The 19,303-nt window shown below is 38.3% G+C and overlaps 2 protein-coding genes across 22 annotated transcripts in view; one reads left to right on the top strand and one right to left on the bottom strand.

Moving 5' to 3' along the window:
* ADNP (activity dependent neuroprotector homeobox) overlaps nt 1-6,638 on the top strand; it is a 35,572-nt gene extending 28,934 nt beyond the window's left edge. For all 20 annotated transcript variants that reach the window (XM_049816774.1, XM_049816773.1, XM_049816766.1 and 17 more), the window contains 2 exons: nt 207-299; nt 2,226-6,638. In XM_049816774.1, coding sequence (XP_049672731.1) covers nt 207-299; nt 2,226-5,366 — 3,234 coding nt within the window. In that variant the 3' untranslated portion in view covers nt 5,367-6,638. The remainder of the gene's footprint in view (nt 1-206; nt 300-2,225) is intronic.
* Nucleotides 6,639-7,761: 1,123 nt separating this feature from the next.
* BCAS4 (breast carcinoma amplified sequence 4) overlaps nt 7,762-19,303 on the bottom strand; it is a 93,387-nt gene continuing 81,845 nt past the window's right edge. For both annotated transcript variants that reach the window (XM_049816796.1, XM_049816795.1), the window contains one exon: nt 7,762-11,027. In XM_049816796.1, coding sequence (XP_049672753.1) covers nt 10,923-11,027 — 105 coding nt within the window. In that variant the 3' untranslated portion in view covers nt 7,762-10,922. The remainder of the gene's footprint in view (nt 11,028-19,303) is intronic.

Here is a 19,303-nt window from a genome sequence, read left to right as displayed (position 1 = left end):
GCATTTTACGATCTTGAGACTATTCACAACTCTTCATCTCCAAAGAGGTACATCTTAAATACCCACAGTTCCTTGAATTAATAATATCTACTGTTTGCCAGCAGCACTTGAGAGGACTGCATGGATGCTTACGAGAGTTGCTTAAGGAAGCAGTTGGTCTTTGGTTTTGATTCTCTGTACTCTCTTCCCATCTTCCCCTTCTCCAGGATTTTAAGCAGTTTGAACCTAATGACTTTTATTTGAAAAACACTACATGGGAAGATGTAGGATTGTGGGACCCATCGCTTACAAAAAATCAGGTTGGTAATAGTTTATGTTGACACATCTGATTCTGAAGATGGTTTGTACTAAAGGGTGTTTCACAAATATGCCAAGAGCTTTTTGTGCGGTTTTACCTGTTGATCTTCCATTTGTTGTCAGTTTAAGGGACAACCGAAAAGCTGTGCTTTTTTATTATTATTTTAAAGTAATAATCCTGGTCTTTATCTTAGTAGCATGGATAGCCAAAAACTGGAGAACTGATTGGTCAAGAAATCTTACTCGCCCTTTGACAACTGCATATTAAGAGCCCATCTGTTTTCAAGCTTAGCGCAATTTCACCATCTTTCTGGTTAAAAGAAAAAAATTATCACAAACTGTATAAAGTTATTGATATCTTTCCTTAATGTTTCATTATCTGTTTTCATCATTTCACAAAAAGTTTAAATGAACACATCTAACTGCTGTTCTCTCCTCTACTGTTGTAGCTCTTAGCTGTCTGCCACATGTGAAGATTCTCAGAATCTGACTATGTCCAAGATTTGGTTTTAGGCATATATAGTTCTATACAGCACTGGAATTCTTACTTTTTAGATGTTTCTGAGCCAGGAATAAACGAAATTTGAATTGAGCTAGAAGTGGAGGGAGGAAATAATACTTGATTCTGATTAAACACATTTAAGGCAAGTCGTGTCCACTGCAGTAGCATCTACTGATGGTACAATATAGAGTAATACCAGCACTGACAGAACAGTGAAAAGGTGAGAAATCTCTCTACAAAATAAGCCCTCTTTTAGCATCTGAAAGATCAGGTATTGCTCTTACAGGAAATGGGAACCTGTATTATGGTGGATTCCTAGTGTAGTGTTAATCTAAAAGTGTCTCTTCATTACTGCGGTCCATAAAATACACCGATGATGTCCTTTCTTCTAGTTAATTCCAGAATAAAAATTATAATATAAAAGGAGACAGATTTTGTTTAGTTTGTTTTGTTGTATCGTCTCCAGCCTCCCAGATGTCTGAGGCTTCAGAGGGTGGACAGAAACATATATTCCTACTTACTTATGCAGAGGGAGAGTATAACTCTCCAGATGATCTATGTGTAGCTTGATGCACAAGATTTGTTTTGACACTCATGATGAATGTTTGTAACTATTTGAATTTCATGTCTTATCTGAAATGCCAGATTGCTTGTGGCTACCTCTAAGGCGAATGTAACTTTAGTTTCTGTTACAACAGTTGACAAGAACTGCATTGGCAACATGTTAAATGTAACAAAGATAAAGAGTGCAGGGAAACTGCAAGCGTGGAATTTTCAAATACCCCCTTCCCCCCCCGACCCCGATCCAAGATTGCTTTAAAAATCAGGTTTGTGCTTTGATAGAAGAAGAAGGCTTGGTGATTTTAAGGGCTTGTGTGGCCTTAGTATATGACTTTGTGAGCTTAGATCCATTTGTTCACCAAAAATAAGTTTTGAGGAGTTTTTTCTATATTGAAGTTTGTAATGGATACCTGGTTGGCAGATTTTGATGGGAAGTAACCCATGTCTTCTGGATACTGTCTCATTCTACTCAATCATGCTTGCCTTTTCCCCCTGGAAATGAGCTTATGGTGAATTCTTTCATGCAGCATAGCCGCAGGAAGCGAGGCTGGTTTGGTGGTTTCTTTTTTTGACTGGTGGAGAAAGATGCTTATGATTTACCCTTGCATGCTGAGTTTAAGGTTAAACTCTTGAGGGACCTCTAAATTGGCACTTGCCACATCACGTGTATGTTCAGGTGATAAACTTTTTAGGGCCGGGTCTGCAGGCCAAAAATTGGAGAGAAGAAATTAATCTGAGGGTTTGAGACGGTTGCAGTGGGTCTTCAGACTATTATTTAGAAACATTGTTTAGAGAAGATCATGGATGTTATTTTTCTAAAAACTGCTTTTCAATATTTAGTTTCTGCTTTGTTCTTTGTTTTAAGGACTATCGGACAAAGCCCTTTTGCTGCAGTGCATGTCCATTTTCCTCGAAGTTCTTTTCAGCGTACAAAAGCCACTTCCGGAATGTTCATAGCGAAGACTTTGAAAATAGGATTCTCCTTAATTGTCCTTACTGTACTTTCAATGCGGACAAAAAGACTTTGGAAACGCACATTAAAATATTCCATGCTCCAAATGCCAATACACCGAGTGGAGGCATCAGCACTTTTAAAGATAAAAACAAACATGATAGCCTTAAACCTAAGCAGGCTGACAGTGTAGAACAAGCTGTTTATTACTGTAAGAAGTGCACTTACCGAGATCCTCTGTATGAAATAGTTAGAAAGCACATTTACAGGGAACATTTTCAGCATGTTGCTGCTCCTTATGTAGCGAAGGGAGGTGAAAAGTCACTCAATGGTGCAGTTCCGTTAAGTTCCAGTACCCGAGAGGAGGGTAGTATTCACTGCAAACGATGCCTTTTTATGCCGAAATCATACGAAGCTTTAGTACAGCATGTTATCGAAGACCATGAACGTATAGGTTATCAGGTAACAGCAATGATAGGTCACACTAATGTAGTGGTTCCGAGATCTAAACCTTTGATGCTAATAGCTCCAAAACCACAGGATAAAAAGCCTATGGGACTCCCTCAGAGGATGGGTCCCCTTTCCCCTGGAAGTGTTCGATCTCTTTCATCACAACAGATGATGAACAGACTCACTATACCAAAGCCTACATTAAATTCCGCAGGAGTGAATATGATGTCAAATGTTCACCTACAACAAAACAATTACGGAGTCAAATCAGTGCCACCGAGTTATGTTGGTCAGCCAGGGGGAAGGCTAAACTTAAGTGGTAATGCACCAGTTTCTATTCCACAGCAATCACAAACAATGAAACAGTTTTCAGCAAGTGGAAATGGAAGGCCTTACACTCTTGGAGGAGAACAGAGATCACAGGCCTCAGCAAGATACTCTCTTCAGTCTGCCAATTCATCTTCTCTTTCATCGGCTCAGTTGAAACAGACGTCATTATCTCAGTCACAGGCAGCTTCAAGAGTATTAGGTCAGTCTGGCTCGAAATCTCCTGTAGCTGCTACAGGTCCTTCTGCTGTCAATACATCATCCACACAGAAGTGGAAAATCTGTACAATCTGTAATGAGCTGTTTCCTGAAAATGTGTATAGTGTCCACTTTGAAAAGGAGCACAAGGCTGAAAAGGTGCCTGCAGTAGCTAACTATATAATGAAAATACACAATTTCACTAGCAAATGTCTATACTGTAATCGCTATTTACCCACTGATACATTGCTTAATCATATGTTAATACATGGTCTGTCTTGTCCGTATTGCCGTTCAACCTTCAATGATGTTGAAAAGATGGCCGCTCATATGCGAATGGTTCATGTTGATGAAGAAATGGGACCTAAAACCGATTCTACTCTAACCTTTGATTTGACATTGCAGCAGGGTAGTCACACAAATATACATCTTCTTGTCACCACCTACAACCTGAGAGATGCTCCTGCTGAATCTGTAGCTTACCATGCTCAGAATACTCCCCCAGTTCCTCCAAAACCACAGCCGAAAATCCAGGAGAAGTCTGATGTACCTGTAAAAAGTTCTCCACAAGCAGCAGTTCCCTACAAAAAAGATGTGGGGAAAACTCTCTGTCCTTTGTGCTTTTCAATCCTAAAAGGACCCATATCTGATGCACTTGCACATCATCTACGGGAGAGGCATCAAGTAATTCAGACAGTTCATCCAGTTGAGAAAAAGCTAACCTACAAATGCATTCATTGCCTTGGTGTATATACTAGTAACATGACTGCCTCAACTATAACGCTGCACCTTGTTCACTGCAGAGGTGTTGGGAAGACTCAGAACGGCCAGGACAAAGGTACTTCATCATCTCGGCTAAGTCAGTCTCCAGCTGTAGCACCTGTAAAACGTACTTACGAACACATGGAATTCTCACTAATGAAGAAAAGGAAAATGGATGATGATGACTCCCCCTCTGCCTTTGAGGAGAAGCCTGAAGAACCTGTAGTTCTAGCATTGGACCCTAAGGGTCATGAAGATGATTCCTATGAAGCCAGGAAAACATTTCTTACAAAATATTTTAATAAGCAACCATATCCCACTAGGAGAGAAATTGAAAAGCTGGCTGCCAGTTTGTGGCTATGGAAATCTGATATTGCGTCTCATTTTAGTAACAAAAGGAAGAAATGCGTTAGAGATTGTGAAAAATACAAGCCTGGTGTGCTGCTTGGTTTCAATATGAAAGAGTTAAACAAAGTCAAACATGAAATGGATTTTGATGCTGAATGGCTATTTGAAAACCACGATGAAAAGAATTCCAGAGTCAATGTTAGTAAGACTGTTGATAAAAAAATAAACTTAGAAAAAGATAACGAAAGTTCCTCAGACAGCTATGAAAATATAGAAGAGGAATACAATGAAAGTGGTAGTCCATTTGGTCAGCGCATTTCTGACATCGGTGAGAAAGCCTCTTCTGATAGCATAGTGGAGAACCCAGAGGACAGCATATCCAAGGAAATCATTGAAGAAAACACATTACAGTCTCCAGAAAAGTCTGATCAAAAACAAGAGGAAAGCTCTAAATATGAAGAGATTATTTCTGCTGAAGAACCAGCAAAGCTGGTAGGTGATGTTTCAGATAGCGAAGGTGATCAGGATGATCAAGATGACACTGTTGAATGGAAAGATGGAGCTTCACAGTCTGAAAGTGGGCCTGGTTCTCAGCAGGTTTCTGATTTTGAAGATAATACATCGGAAGTAAAACCAGAAGTGTGGACAGATGAATCCTCCCAAAGTGAAGATGCTGGTAGCAGTAAACCGACTGTTGAGACAAAAGGGGGTGGATCTGAAAGTGAGGAAGAACAGTCAAAGTGGAAAAATCGTTCCTATGGAAAAGTAGAAGAGTTTTGGTCTAAGGACCAGTCGCAATGGAAAAATGCATCAGAGATTGAGGAGAGCTTGTCAAATCAGCAGATGGAATGGCAGAATAGCACAATTGACAGTGAGGATGGAGATCAGTTTGACAGTGTGACTGATGGAGTAGCAGAACCAATGCATAGCAGCTTAACTGGTGTGGAGCTGAGTAGCCAGCAAGCATGAGCTGCTCGATTCAGAAGTGTCAGTAATATGATCCAGTCTACAACTGTCCAAACACTTTCATTTCAGTATGACTGCTAAGCTTAAATTCTGACTGGTACTGCCTTTCGAGTGCTAGATCATGGCATGTGGTGGTTGCGGCCACTATTATTCCAGTGGTTATTTAAGGATGCTGTTGGCTAATCTTGCTTGAGAATACCTGCTGGGATGAGCACAGTAACTTAATGTGAAAACGGATGAGCTGGTGGCTCCAGAATGCACACAGAGAAAAGCAGAGGTTTATTTTATCTGCATTTTCAACATCTATTTCACTCTTGTACATGTTCAGTTGTATGTCTTTTTAAACATTACCCTTTTTCACATGGTAGTGTAGGGCCAACCATACAAGCTACCAGTTCAATGTGTATAGTAGACTATGGGGAAATTGATTTTTTTCATGTATCATTCTGAATAGTTGAAATGTATATTTGTACAGTCTTTTAGACCTATTCAAGTGAAGCTTATGAAATTGTTCTTGTGTACCCATCATAGATTTGTTTCTCTTTTTTAGTGTTGCCCTGCTGTGTAATAAATGCTGTATCTAGTTTACCTAGCAAAAGCTTGAAACTGCTATAGTATGAATTTTGACAAACTTAGTTTTTGCACATAACCTTGTACAATCTCAAAACAGAGGCCAGCAACATAAAAAAAATATATCTGGACTCTATTGTATTATAGAATTTTCTTGTTCTGAATATCCTTGACATTACAACTGATGACAAACGTATTTCAGAGCCATTTTCTGAAATCTTTTAAGCTAAAAAAGAAAAATCACATGCAAGAAACAAGTTTGCAGCTACTAATTTTGACACCTTTTAGATCTGTATAAAAGTGTATTGTGTTGAAGCAGCACACTGAAACAGAAGTGCTGTGTTTTGGATATTTAGTTTTATCTTTAGTTAACACCAACAAGGTGTTGTATTCATTTATACCATCTAATATATGACACACTGTTGTAGTATGTATAATTTTGTGATCTTTATTTCCCTTTGTATTCTTCATTTAAGCATCTAAATAAATTGCTGTATTGTGCTTAATGTAAATATTTGCTTTATTACATGCAAGTCTTACATTCCTGTTTGCTAAATCCCATGTTGCTATTTCTTTTTTTTTTTCTTTCTTTTCTTTCCTTCCTTCTTTGAAGTGCTCCACAGCTCTGCTGGGGCATGTCTGTATAGTACTTTCTTACTGAATAGACTGATCTCTTCAAGGATATTGAAAATCTTACAAAACTAATTTTGGCTGGATTTGTCTTTACTATTTAGCATTCTAGAACACTAATTTATAAATAGGATTGTAGTGATTTGCTTGTTCTGCACCCTGGAGAAACAAGGTCTATGAATTACTTGTGTTTTTCATCCCTTTGTACTTACATGAATGAAGATCACTTTCACGTATTAAAAAGTTATCTAGAACTATGTCCCTCTCTGAAGCACTACATATTGAGGGTAAATGACAGTGAAGCTGTTTAAATGGTAAGAATTCAAAGATGAAGGAGCATGCCTTGCAAGCTACAGACTTATTTTGGCTTTGAAGAAAAAGTAATTTGAATACTTAAAAAAAAAAAAAGTCTGCTAAAATTTGTGATTGGTTTTGTCAAACCTGTCCTGCATTTTGGCAAGTGTGGAGACAGCTGCATAACCAAAGCCTCAGTGAGGTAATTTACTGAAGGGAATCTAACTGTAATGAGAACAAAACTGTTCTTAATTAGCACGATGAGTTTGATTTAGGCATATGTCTAATACAGTATCAGAAAGTAGGTCCTCTGATATTTACAAGAACTAAATTGACCTGTGAAATTTTTATTAACGTAAAGGAGGAAATAGTTCTGTGTTCTTCAACATTTTAAACAGCAAAACCATTTCACGGAGAACTTGAGAAAACATTTCGATACCTCTCTAGCAGTCTTGGGTAGGTATAAACTGTACTTTCCACTAGTATAACGAACAAGCCACTGTATACACCAAAGATGAGAATATGTGTATGCTCTTATGTTCTGCAACTAACTCATGCTGCTGACACTCTTTGGAATGAGCATTTCTGGGTTTTGTTGAACTAATTATGTGTGTGAAGTGATGACTGAAAACAGTTACCTCTAGGTGAAGATGGTTTAGGTTTGTCTTGTTCCTTCCCCCCCTCACAGAAGGGATATGTACTTACATTCTGCTTTTTTAACTCAGCAAAGTGGAAGTTGGACTGGCTCCCAATTATGCACTTAAGTGGTAGATGATACATTTTAAGAACAGTCAATAGAGGAAAAATACTTTTGACATTTACATCAGCAAAAGAGCTCTTTGTGTTTCTCTGCCTTCAAAGAAAACTTGAGCCTCAACTCAATTTGTTAGCAGGCTTTCCAAACTGTTTTCATTGAAAATAATAACTTTTCAGCAAATTAGCTGAGAGTTTAACTACTGCTTAGAGATGTCAATGGGTTGGTAATCTTTTTCCTGCAAAAAACAGGCACTCAAGTCCTAGAAAGGGTTATTTCTTGCTAAGAAAAGTTGGTTATGCTCCTTTCTCCCTTTGTAGGCTGCTCTATTTCACAGGAGGCTACTGTCTGAAAAGGCATTTCAGAATTTGTGTCATTTCACCAAGGCTTTAAGGTATTTTAAAAATGCACTTTTTAAAAAACTTAAAACCCAACAGTTCAATAAGTACAACAACCTCTGTTAAGCAATGAAATAAAAAACTGGGTAGTATCTTACAAATCTGCATCATATTTGACTCAATATGTGGCAAGGTTAATTTAGTATTAGTGAACTCCATAGTTAAAGTCAAATTTCCAAATTCTGAGCTTCTGTTTGTAGTCAGTGAATAGCAAGACTATAAAATATGAACTGTTTAGAAGTGCTTCATTTGCCAGAGAATTCTGTGATAGGAAATAATATTTTATGTAGTGGTTAAATTCAAAGGTCTTGCACAAAAATAGTCTGGTTTACCAGAAATATCAAGAAGGATTGGGGGTGGTTGTTTCAAGTGGCATAAACTTTCTGTTATTTCAAACAAGTAAGTTACTCTTCAAATCTGGATTTTAGCCTAGGCAAGAATTCCTTTCTAGATTTGAGGCTAACCACACATTTTTAAGGAAGTCAAAAAGCAGAAGAGGTAAATGACCCAATAAGACTGGAGGAACTTTAAACCCAGCTTGTGTAATCTTAGCATATTGCACCGTTATTATTTTATGAGATGGAAGTTGCCCAATTTTCACATACATTATTAAAGTTCTATAGCAGAACACTAGAAACATGCCAGCTGTGCTTGCAGAGTAGGCAGCTCAAGCTGGCATTCTGCTGTATTCAGGGGCAGACCTTGAAAACACACTAGTCGGTCCAGGCTTTGGCCAGCACAACCGAGCAGGACCATTAAACTTACTTAAGACTCTTTGCTAAAGAATTTGTTTCAGCCAGTTGACCTGAACTGAAGCAAAGCAAGGTATCTTTTCCATCTTAAATACGCTATCTGAAATCTAAAGGTTGGTAACGGTTGAGAATGGAGTAGGAGGTTATTAGCATAGACATTGTTTCTAGACAGGAGACAGCTTTGTACAACAAAAACTCTCAGAGCTGGTGTGGCCTGTAGTTTGACTTTTGAGGAATACCCGAGAGTGGCAAGGACAGTCTGAGACTGTTAAGGGTAGTTGCATTTTATAAGATGCTTTATTTCTGTGGGTGTTCATAGGGGCTTGTAATAACTGTTATTCTGAAGCATTGTTCATTGCACTGACCTGCAGTTGAGATGCCGTGGTTCAACAAGTACACTTTTCCTCGTTCTTTTAGTATGCTCCTCTCCTTCCAACCCCTCCCCCTTAGTCCTTGAAGCATAGTTACAGCCAATAAGCTTTCCTTCAAACTAAACCGGGACAGACAGACAGCTTTTACTAAACTGCCAGTGCATCATACACTGAAGGCACACTTGATCTCAGCATTTTCCTTTGGGTACTGTGACTTAACCCTTTTAGTACCTGGGATTGCTACTAAATCAACCTTTTCCATGACGTTGCAGAAATATCTGCATTGAAGTTTTATTTCACAAGCTTTTAATCTTACCGAAAGTTCAAGTGACATTTAATGCTGCCATCCTCTGTTCAGCAATAACATTTCTGTAGCAAGAACCTGCCAATTAATATTTGACCCTTTGACATGTATTTTCAGGACAGAAACCTGAATCTTCACCCAGTATTTTTATAGAAAAATTCTATCATTCTTACCATCAAGAAATTAGTAGGTTTCAAATATCCACTAATACAGTTACAGTGAACAGTTTACAGTAGTACATATATATCATACACTGCTATGGTATTAAAACAAGTTTATTTCAATTTTTATCAGAACCGAAAGATTTCAGGAATATGTTGCGTGTACTGTCTGTTCATTTCTGTTAATAAAGAAGCTGATATTTGGAGAAACAGGTTAGTATAACTAAGAGTATTTTGTTACTTTCATAACTAATTTGCTTCTCTGTAATACCAGCTTATTTGTAATAATCCATTACAATAACCTGCATTGCAGGGGCAGAGACATTGACTAGGTCTGTCTTCTATTGCTTTATATTTTAATTCAACTTTATCTTTCATCATCAGTCCCACTAATAAATATGAAAAGGTTGAGTTCATTTATTTCTGCATCAGAAAAGCATTGGTCTCCATGGATACTCAAAGCCATGTAGGTTTACTTTCACCATAAGCTTTTTTTTTTTCCGTTCGCTTTACAGAATTTGCATTGGGTCCCCCATCTTGAGTTTTTTCACAGGTATTTTTAAAACAAGAGCATTTATTTCTATTTCTCCATATTGTACTCTATGCAAAGCCAATCATCTGAAAAGTATCTAACCTTCTCTTCCAGATGTTATTCAGAGAATTGAGCGGTTTTTGTTTCCCTAGACCTATTTTGAAGTAAATAAAAAATAAAAAAAAGGTACAGGAGCACAGATGAACTATGCTACTCCTGGTCCTGGCTAAATAGCATCTGCATTACAAAATGGCACATCCAAAGGTCTGTAACAGCTTTGCAGAAAGTTTATTTGTACCATTCAAGTTATATTACACAACAGCTTGTAAACCCCTATTCCTAGTTTGAAATAGAGTGCTTGGAAGCTTCAGCCATGTGCAGTTTATTGTATTTAGGATTTTGACATTGACTTCACGTTCTCTTGTAAAATGTGAACATTTGTACATTTGTGAAGCAGGCAGTATTAGCACATTACTTGACAGTTTTAACATGCTATACTGCAGCACTCTTCAACCTTCTGATCATTTAAAGTATAAAAATGTGAAGGTAAACAAAGTGAGTTTTTATACATTTTCTTCATTGATTTATGAAGCTTATCACATAAGGACAAACTACTGTGATCAAATCTTAGCATAAATGTGATCTACAATATGACCAGAAATTTTTAGCTTCCCTTAGAGATTCTAGCCAAAGATCTGAAATTGTAACAGCTGCTTCTTCCTAATGTCATAAAGTACAAACCGTAAGAATACACCTGGACAGCCTTTCCTAAAAACCTTTTGGTAGTCAAAAATTAATCATTTTGATACTTGGTACCTACATAGTTCATAGGAAAAAAGTCTTCAGTTCGGTAGAGTTTTGGCAGGTCATAGGGGCGTGCTGCTGATAGAGGATGTCTCTGAAACAAGAACAGGACAGAAATTAATCTTACTGTTACAGAACAGGAAATAATACTTTAAGGAGTTGACCATGTAAAAGAGATTGGGGGGAGAATCAGCATCTCAGAAATTACTTTCCAACACAAGATAACTGGCTTTGTAAACAATGCTGACAATGTGAAGTTGTTTACTTTCACACCTGATTCCACAGACTTTGCAATCATCTTAGCTGGATTAATATTGAACAGATAAAAATAGAGTAGGACTCAGGGGAAATTAGTTTTAAAGCACAGAAAAATGCAAATGAATTAGTAACACTGGAAAATACTGACTACAGAAGAAATATAGAAAGGGATTTGGTTTTGCTTCTGGGGCTTTTAAGAATTCAAATAATTGATTAATCCTGAATTGAGGAGATAACATCATTTTTCTGTAGTGCAACAATTCAGACCTCTAGCTAAAATCACAGTCTCAATGGAAAATGAAAAGCCTATCTTTCCCATAAAGCTAATGGTCTTCAGGCTCTAAATGTAACATATTTCCAGAGAATAGTTTGCTATTTAGATGTAATCTTCACATTTACTTGTATTTCATTCTCATTCATGTGTTTCAAGCTCTGCATCTGGTTACAAACATTTATTGAGAGTATCCACTTCTTATTCTTTGGAATAGATACTGGCTCTCCATATACATCTAGGGACAATTTAAGAAGTAAATATTCATTTACACTATGACCTAGGGTACCGGCTACTGAAGCTGCACTGCCGTGTTGACGTTGTCAGAACAGGCAGGATGAATGAGGGTTCTGCTGACAAACTCTTGATTTGCACATTTCACAGCTCAGTACTGTGTTCCCAGAGAAGGGCACTGGCTAGCTATTAGGATATACAAACTTTGCTATGGGGGAGAAGAATACTTCCAGTGATAATCATCAACAGATGATTGTGGTTTTGAAGTTTTTATATGCAGACCCAAACAAAAGGAGATAGGCTCCTTTTAATGGGCAGAACACTAGAACTTTTAATGTAAAATGTAAGTTTTTTCATCTAAGACTGAAAATCAGTCACAATCACCAGATAAGACAAGATGAAGAATCTGAATTGATCATGGAAGAACTACTAGTAATAAGGTTCATCTCTGCAAAATAGAAAGGAGAAAACCAAAGAAGCTGTAAAAATAGCCAGCTGTAACAATTCACAATGGAATACTAACTTTTTCTGTGTTTTCCCTAAAATATAGAGAGAAAGAAAAGTGAAAAGTCACTCCAATTTTCAAAGTAAAATAATCTGTCCTTCATTTTGAGGGCAATATTGCCAGTGGTCTTACCTGGAGAAAACAAGGCCAAAAGTGTTATGAATTACAGTAATTAAACTTAAGCTGGGTGACAGTCTTTACAGAAAGCCCTGATCAGAGCAATCAAACTTAACTAAGGACATGAACCTCTCAAACTAACTTTAAAAGTAGACTCAGGATTTCCCATAGCTCAAGAATCCACTGTCTCACTCTGATTTGTAACTGGTTATTTTAGAACTGCTTATTCTTAGGACTTACTATCCAGAATTCCTTTAAATAGATGATGCCATGATTGCAGTGAGAATTTACGGGTTTTTTTCTTTTTTTTTGGAGATCCCTGCAATAGTAACCTGATGCTTTGATGAATAATACCTTGTTACTTATATAGTACTACAGGTATTATGATTCATAGATACACTTGGTCCCTTCTGACCTGCAGATACTCTATGTTTTCTATATACCCTCTTGACACAGGTGATTCTTTTGGGTGACTTCCTTTAACCGTGCCATAAAGACTTACAAAAGTGATGACTCCTGTTTTACATCTACCCACACGAAACTTTCATCAAGAAACACTCTTGTTATTAGCTTCAGTTAAAGGAACTACTTAAGTCTTCATTATCTTAAAATACAACTGCTGAATCAATACTATATGAGAGGCCAAGATACCAATCCATATGACTTGACAGTATTTTACGAGGAAGGGGTCTGAGAAAAGCTTTCTTTCACAATGGTACAGATGCCACACAGAGTTAAAAGACAAGGGCATGAGGAATCTGTGGGCTGTGCACATCACACAGACTGAAGATGAAATAATTCCTTTGTGGTCAGGTTGCTGTGAAACTTAAAGGAAAAGTGATATGGTTGCCTGGTATGGAGGTGGGGGGCGGGGGAAGAGGGAGAAAATGTCTTGAAATTCCAAAGCCTATTGAAGTCATCCAAAGAGAAAGGTTTAAGTAGTAGCAAATAGCTTTTCACCTCTAGATCGCTTGATTCATGTTTGTCACAATCTAACAAAGGCCAGGTTATGGCCCTTAGAAAGTGGGTGCTCTCATTAGGATGGCATCCATACCATAACATACAACCACTAATGGCACTGACTACAGCAGTAGCTTGCTGAAGGCTAAGTGGCCATAGGACTAAACAGTGTTTATGTCTAATCCAGGCTTTAAAGGTCTTGGGCAAGGTTCTGTCATTTCACTGGCATCTGTAAGCACCTATGGCACCTATTCAGTGCAAATACATAAATCGTTATTTCTCCTCTTAGGTCAGGCTTGACACAGCGGAGCACAGTTTAGCAAGCTTACTTTGTACCTGAAAAACACAAGCTGAAAACAGATCTCTCTTGAGGTGCCTTATACCCCTGTATTCTTTATCCCAAACTTGGAAACCATTCATTGACTTAAAGATCCAACAATGAGTGAATAAACTGAGGAAATAAAGATTAAAGGAATTACAGGAATTTAGCATTTGGAAGGCAGTATAACATGTTTAAATGAAGCTAGATCAAATAGTAGAAATGACAGGATTAAAACATTTGCGAGAGCTTTTGAAAAATAAAGTACGCACAACAACTCTGCACTTGCAAGCAAATAAAAGAAATGGCATGTAGAATCATGCTTGAAAGATTAAAACTTCTGGTGGCAGCTTTAGAGACTTAAGTAAGTTGCATTTTAACAGGCAGCTAAGTTATCCAGGAAGACAAGTTGTGTGACAATATCTAAGGCACTAAAAGCACCCCTTGAGAAATACAGTTTGAAGCCCCTAAAAGCTAGGCCCCCAGCTGATAAAACTTAATACACAAGAGCAGTAAGAAAATGGCTCATTTAAGAGCATAGTGGTTACTCTGACAACTGCAACCCAACAGCAGAACAGCAAAGCTGTGTCAAAAGGTGATCGCTTACAGGTTGCATCACATCCAGGAAACAGCTTAATTCACAGACAGTTAGATTCTACCTTCTACTGAAGAATAATAAATACTGGGCTGAACGTGTCTGTCTGCGCAGTTTCATTTTCATAGCCAGGCTTAAGTCAACCTGCACAGCAACATTACATTTAAGGTGAATGCTGTAAGAATTCCAGATATGAACATGGAAAATTGTTTCCCTTCTATCCAATAATCTACAAGATGGTCCAGAAATCCACTTTGGTACTGCTTTTATAATGCAGATGTAGGGCATCTACCCCTCGGGGACCATAAACCCAGCTCAGCAAGACAATTCACCCATCTGTCCCTGGCTATTCTCTTTCCCAACAGCCTTCCAAACAGATCAGGAACAGGTAGCACTTCACCTGCTTACAGGTATAATACATACACTCTGGGAAGCAGCTAGGCAAGCACAGTAGGTATGGTGTCTTTGTGGTACAGGGGCACTGATACAGCCACCAAGTGCCCCAGCAGAAAGGTCTGGCATAATTATAAGGATTTCTGACCCTATTCCAAACAGTATGTTTATCCAGGCTATTTGCAGTGTGCCTGACCATTACAGCTAAAACATTGAGCTATTTTCACAAACAGAGAAAATAGTAGATTACCTAACAAAAGGAGGAGGAATATTATTTCACACAGAAAAAAAAGAAGTTAACATTCCACATGTGGTGTCTCCGGAAACTTAGCTGGTAACTTGAAACTTCATTCTTACTCTGACAGCAATGATTCCAGATTTAAAACCACCAAAAAAAAAAAAAAAAATCTCCTTTCAGGCTACCAAATTTAAAGTCTTGGTAGTTCAATTAGATGTATTTACGATAACTGTACTGGAGCAGTTATCCCTCTGAACTGACCTCCGGATCAATTCGGCTGCTTCGAAGCAGAGAAAGGAGCAATAATAAAGTATTTCATCCACACTGCTGGACTGTGATGCTGACTTTGCTTTAAGTACTATTCATGTTTCCACAGCTCTTGAATCCATTTCTTTTACATCTGCTGCCTACTACCTGAAGCAGCACTAATCTACCTTTCCCTTGACACCAATAAACATTTGCTCCTGCTAGTTTACAGTGAAAGACTGCCAAACTTTCTGGAGTGGATCAGCACCACTGCAGATATCCAAAGAAAACAAAGCCGCTCAAGGAACACTTCTCCACAGAAACCTGCAACACCAATTTGAACTCTGCTATGAAAGATAAAAGGGGATTCTCAGCTATCTGCCAATAATTATTTTTCAGATTTGGTCATTCTCGCAGGTATTAAAATCAATACCTAGACTGTAGAAATCAAAACAGGGCAAAAACTGAAACCTGTTTCTTCGACAGCTCCAAAACCAAGCAAACATTCTCACTTTTTTCCAGCAAAATTTAAAAACTGCCTATTTGGATTCCTCTTGATCTTAGTTTTTAATATAATTCCACATAACAATGGTAAAATAATTTTCATTTCTACTGAAATAGATTTAAAGTTGAACATTAAAAACTTCCTTCTTAAAAACCTATAAACTTTGGCTTTTCCAACCAGCCTTCTTTTGATTGCTCCCAGCTGATCCAGCAAAGTGCTAGCGGACTCTTGTGAGACAGTTTTGGGAAGAGCATGAATTAAAGAACCAAAATGTTCTTCACACATCAGCTCTGATGCTGAGCACAACAAATCCTCACCCACACGTTCTTCTCTGTTAAACACTTGCTATGTACCAAGAAAGTAATTTAATAAGGATGTCTTTAAAAAAGAACAAGGGGTCTGATGTTCATTACTGCCACATCAGAGACCTCTTTTGCTTAGGCTGGCTTCCATGGCAATTCTTATCTCCCATTTGTGGGGCTGCCAATCCCCCTGCCAAGACAAACAAAACTCAGCTATTCTCTAAGCATATGTTGAGTAAACGTGCCACTGATGATGTAACACAGCACATCATCTACACAAATGGGAAAAAACAAGCAGTGTAGGACCAGCATTAAGGCTTATCCTTAGCTAACTAACATAACTTCTCACAAGCTGCTTAAAGCTTCTCAACGGTGTTTAACCAGCGTCAAGCAATCACCTTTTAATAAGCAACTTTAAAATAGACTGAAGATTGAAGATTAATCTTAACAATAGCCTTACAAACTAGCCAAACACTACTGCACCTTAGGAAATCAAGGCAGAAAGGTTGGACAGTATGTCCCAACAGGCAGCAAGTCATGGCAGAGCCCAAATTTAAATCAGGACTGACAGAGGAATTCTAGCAAAGACTGCAGCACTGGTTTAAAACTTCACCGCCTACAGCTGTCCTCCCCATTCCGCCCCCAGAGGTTATTTTTCTCTCAATCAGCAGAAGGAAGTGTGTCGCCACATCAGAGCCATCCTAGTTCAGCCTGGCACACTACCTTAAATCACCGATGAAGGTAGGTTTGTACTAAGGTGCCCAAACTATTAATTGTAAAAGCCAGAGTACGGGTGTAAATTCTCCTCTTCGGGACAGTAGTAGTTCCTGTTCTAAAGCAAAGTAATGTCAAACCACTCCAATTTTCAGAACACAAGCTTCAGAGCTTAATTTTTACTTATCTCCCACAGTATATATGTTTTACGCAGAATGACTTACAAGCATTCGATTCCATTCTTGTACAGCATCTTTACTATCTCAGCAAGGTAAAGAAACTTATCTATCATTCTTTAAGCCCAGAATGTGACTGGATGAGGAGCACAAGCTGCAGAATTTTCTTCTTCCTGAGAAAATAAAAAAGTCTTTTCTGACTCTGGTACCTGTGCCCATCATGAGCTGGAGTCAGCTGAGCTGGACATCTAACCTCATCCACAGCACTCACAAAAGTTTCCAGTAATAACCTCTGTAAATTCACTCTTTACAGAATTCTGTCTGAAGATCATCTTACCTTTCCCTTTTCCTTCAAGTCTGGGGGATTACTGTGAAAGCTTTCCAGGTGTTTATTGACTCTTGCATCAATTTTCTTATCTCTGATTGACGGGGGGTGGGGGTGGGGGGGGGGGGGTGGGGAGAAGTTCTTCCTACAGTGTTCTGTTACTAGTCTCCTAATTAGAGGACAATATAAACTTTGAGGCATACTGTTTCCAAACATAAGGCAATCATATCACTTTCTAGTATTATTTATGGGCCTCAAAAGCACAGTAAATTGTTCACAGACTGACTGTGCAGGTTTCATTCTTAAAACAGTTGATGAAGCAAATAATACACAACAGAAATAGGAAATTTACCGATCAGAATGAAGTTCATTCCCTCACCTGTTTGTTTTGTAACTCAGAAGGGACATGCCTTATCCTTCCTAGCATGATCATAGTATCATCTCCACTATAAATCATAAGTTTTTTCTTCCTGTTGTTCTAAACATTCTTTGTACACACTTCAAAGCAAGGCCAATTCCATGCAAGCTCCAGAAAGCATCATCTATATCCTTTTGGCTGAAATTAGTTATTAATGACAATCTTTCACTTATGACTAGAATCTCTTCAAGAGAAGGATAAAGCAGGCTTCCCTTTGTGGAGTACAATACCATGAAAACATGTAAAAACAGTCAAACAGCTATTTTTATTCCATAAAGAGTAATGAGATACATAAAGTCAAGAGAATTTAGAAAAAGCACAGGAGAAAAAAACCCACAATGTTCCCTTTTTTTTCCCCCTCAATCTCTTCAGCAAAGATCTATTCAACAGCTGCAATAATGATCACTGCACAAATCAATAATCTTGCTGAAGCCAAGGGTAAGTACAGTTTATTAGTTGTTCAGTAAGGAGACAGAAACACAAGGATGCAGTGGCTCTTCTCCTGCCAAAAGAGTGTGGGATGCAGAAGAGATGTGATAGCTTTGAAGAATCTCACAGCAAAGTGTGTTCTAAGTGTATAGTCTTAAGATTTTGTGCTTAGGCATGTTATCCACCAGGCTTTCTTCTCTTCAGTGATGGATCTAGTTTCTCACTAATATAATCTTTTCCCCAATATACTGTTGCCAGAAGGAGCATGTCCTTTAAAAAGGAAAGTCTGGATTTGTTTTGTTGTTGCAATTTGTGATTGGTCTGACAGTCTGTGTCTATGAGGCTTCCTAAGGTGGACTGGCCTGGCTTAAGCACTCTCAGTCTCTCAATGTATTTCTGAACAAGAAGCAGTAATATATTTGGGGCTGCTCCTTATGTGTTAATCTTCAGGGAAGCCAAAAGGGAATAGGAGCGAAAGAAAGAATGAGACAAACTAAGATGAATAATAACAATAATACCTAGCATTTCTATCTGCAGGAGCACTAAGGGCAGAAATTGGCCATTTGACCTTCACAATATCCTTCTACCACAAGTATTCTCATTTTACTAGTAAGATAACTCTATGCATTCTTTGCCATGTTTTTTACTGCAAGGTCTGGTCCCAGAATTCCTGGGTCCCTGTCTAGTGGCACAATCTAAGGAAGTGCATAAGACAGGGGCAGATACAAACAGGGACTATTAGACCGAACTGGTAAAAAAAAAAAAAGCAGCAAAAAAAGCCCAAAGCCCCATGGGACCAGATGGATGCATCTGAGGATGCTAAAGTTGCTGGTTCACATTGTTGTGAGGCTGCTGTCAGTCATCTTAAAGGTCAGGGCAATCAGAGGAAGTTCTTCATGACTGGAAAAAAGCCAAATGTCATGCTTGTCTTCAAGAATGACAAGGAGGAAGATATGGGGATCTACAGGATGTTCAGCCTAACCTCAGTGTCCCCAAAAATATGGAGCAAATCCTTTTGGAATCCATTTCCAGCACTTCAAAGAAAAGAAGGTGATTGAAAAGAGAGAGCGTAGATCTAATAAGGGCAAACAATGGTTAGCAAACCTAATTAACAGCTGGCTAGAAAGCAGCTTTGCAGAAAAAGTACTGGTGGTCCTCAGAGACAAGAAGCTGAATCTGAATCAGCAGAGTGCTCCAGCAGTGATGAAAGCTAACAGCGTACTGGTATTAGTACAAGCACAACAGACTGAGGGATGTGATCACTTCCCTCTATTTTGACACGAGACTGAATCTGAACTAATATGTCTGGTTTTGGACTCCCCACTTCATGAAGTATTTACTGGACTGACATACTTGGAGCAAGTC

Source organism: Accipiter gentilis, chromosome 14 (assembly GCF_929443795.1).
Source record: "Accipiter gentilis chromosome 14, bAccGen1.1, whole genome shotgun sequence".
Taxonomy (NCBI): Eukaryota; Metazoa; Chordata; class Aves; order Accipitriformes; family Accipitridae; genus Astur; species Astur gentilis.
This window is presented reverse-complemented; position numbering and strand designations above follow the sequence as displayed.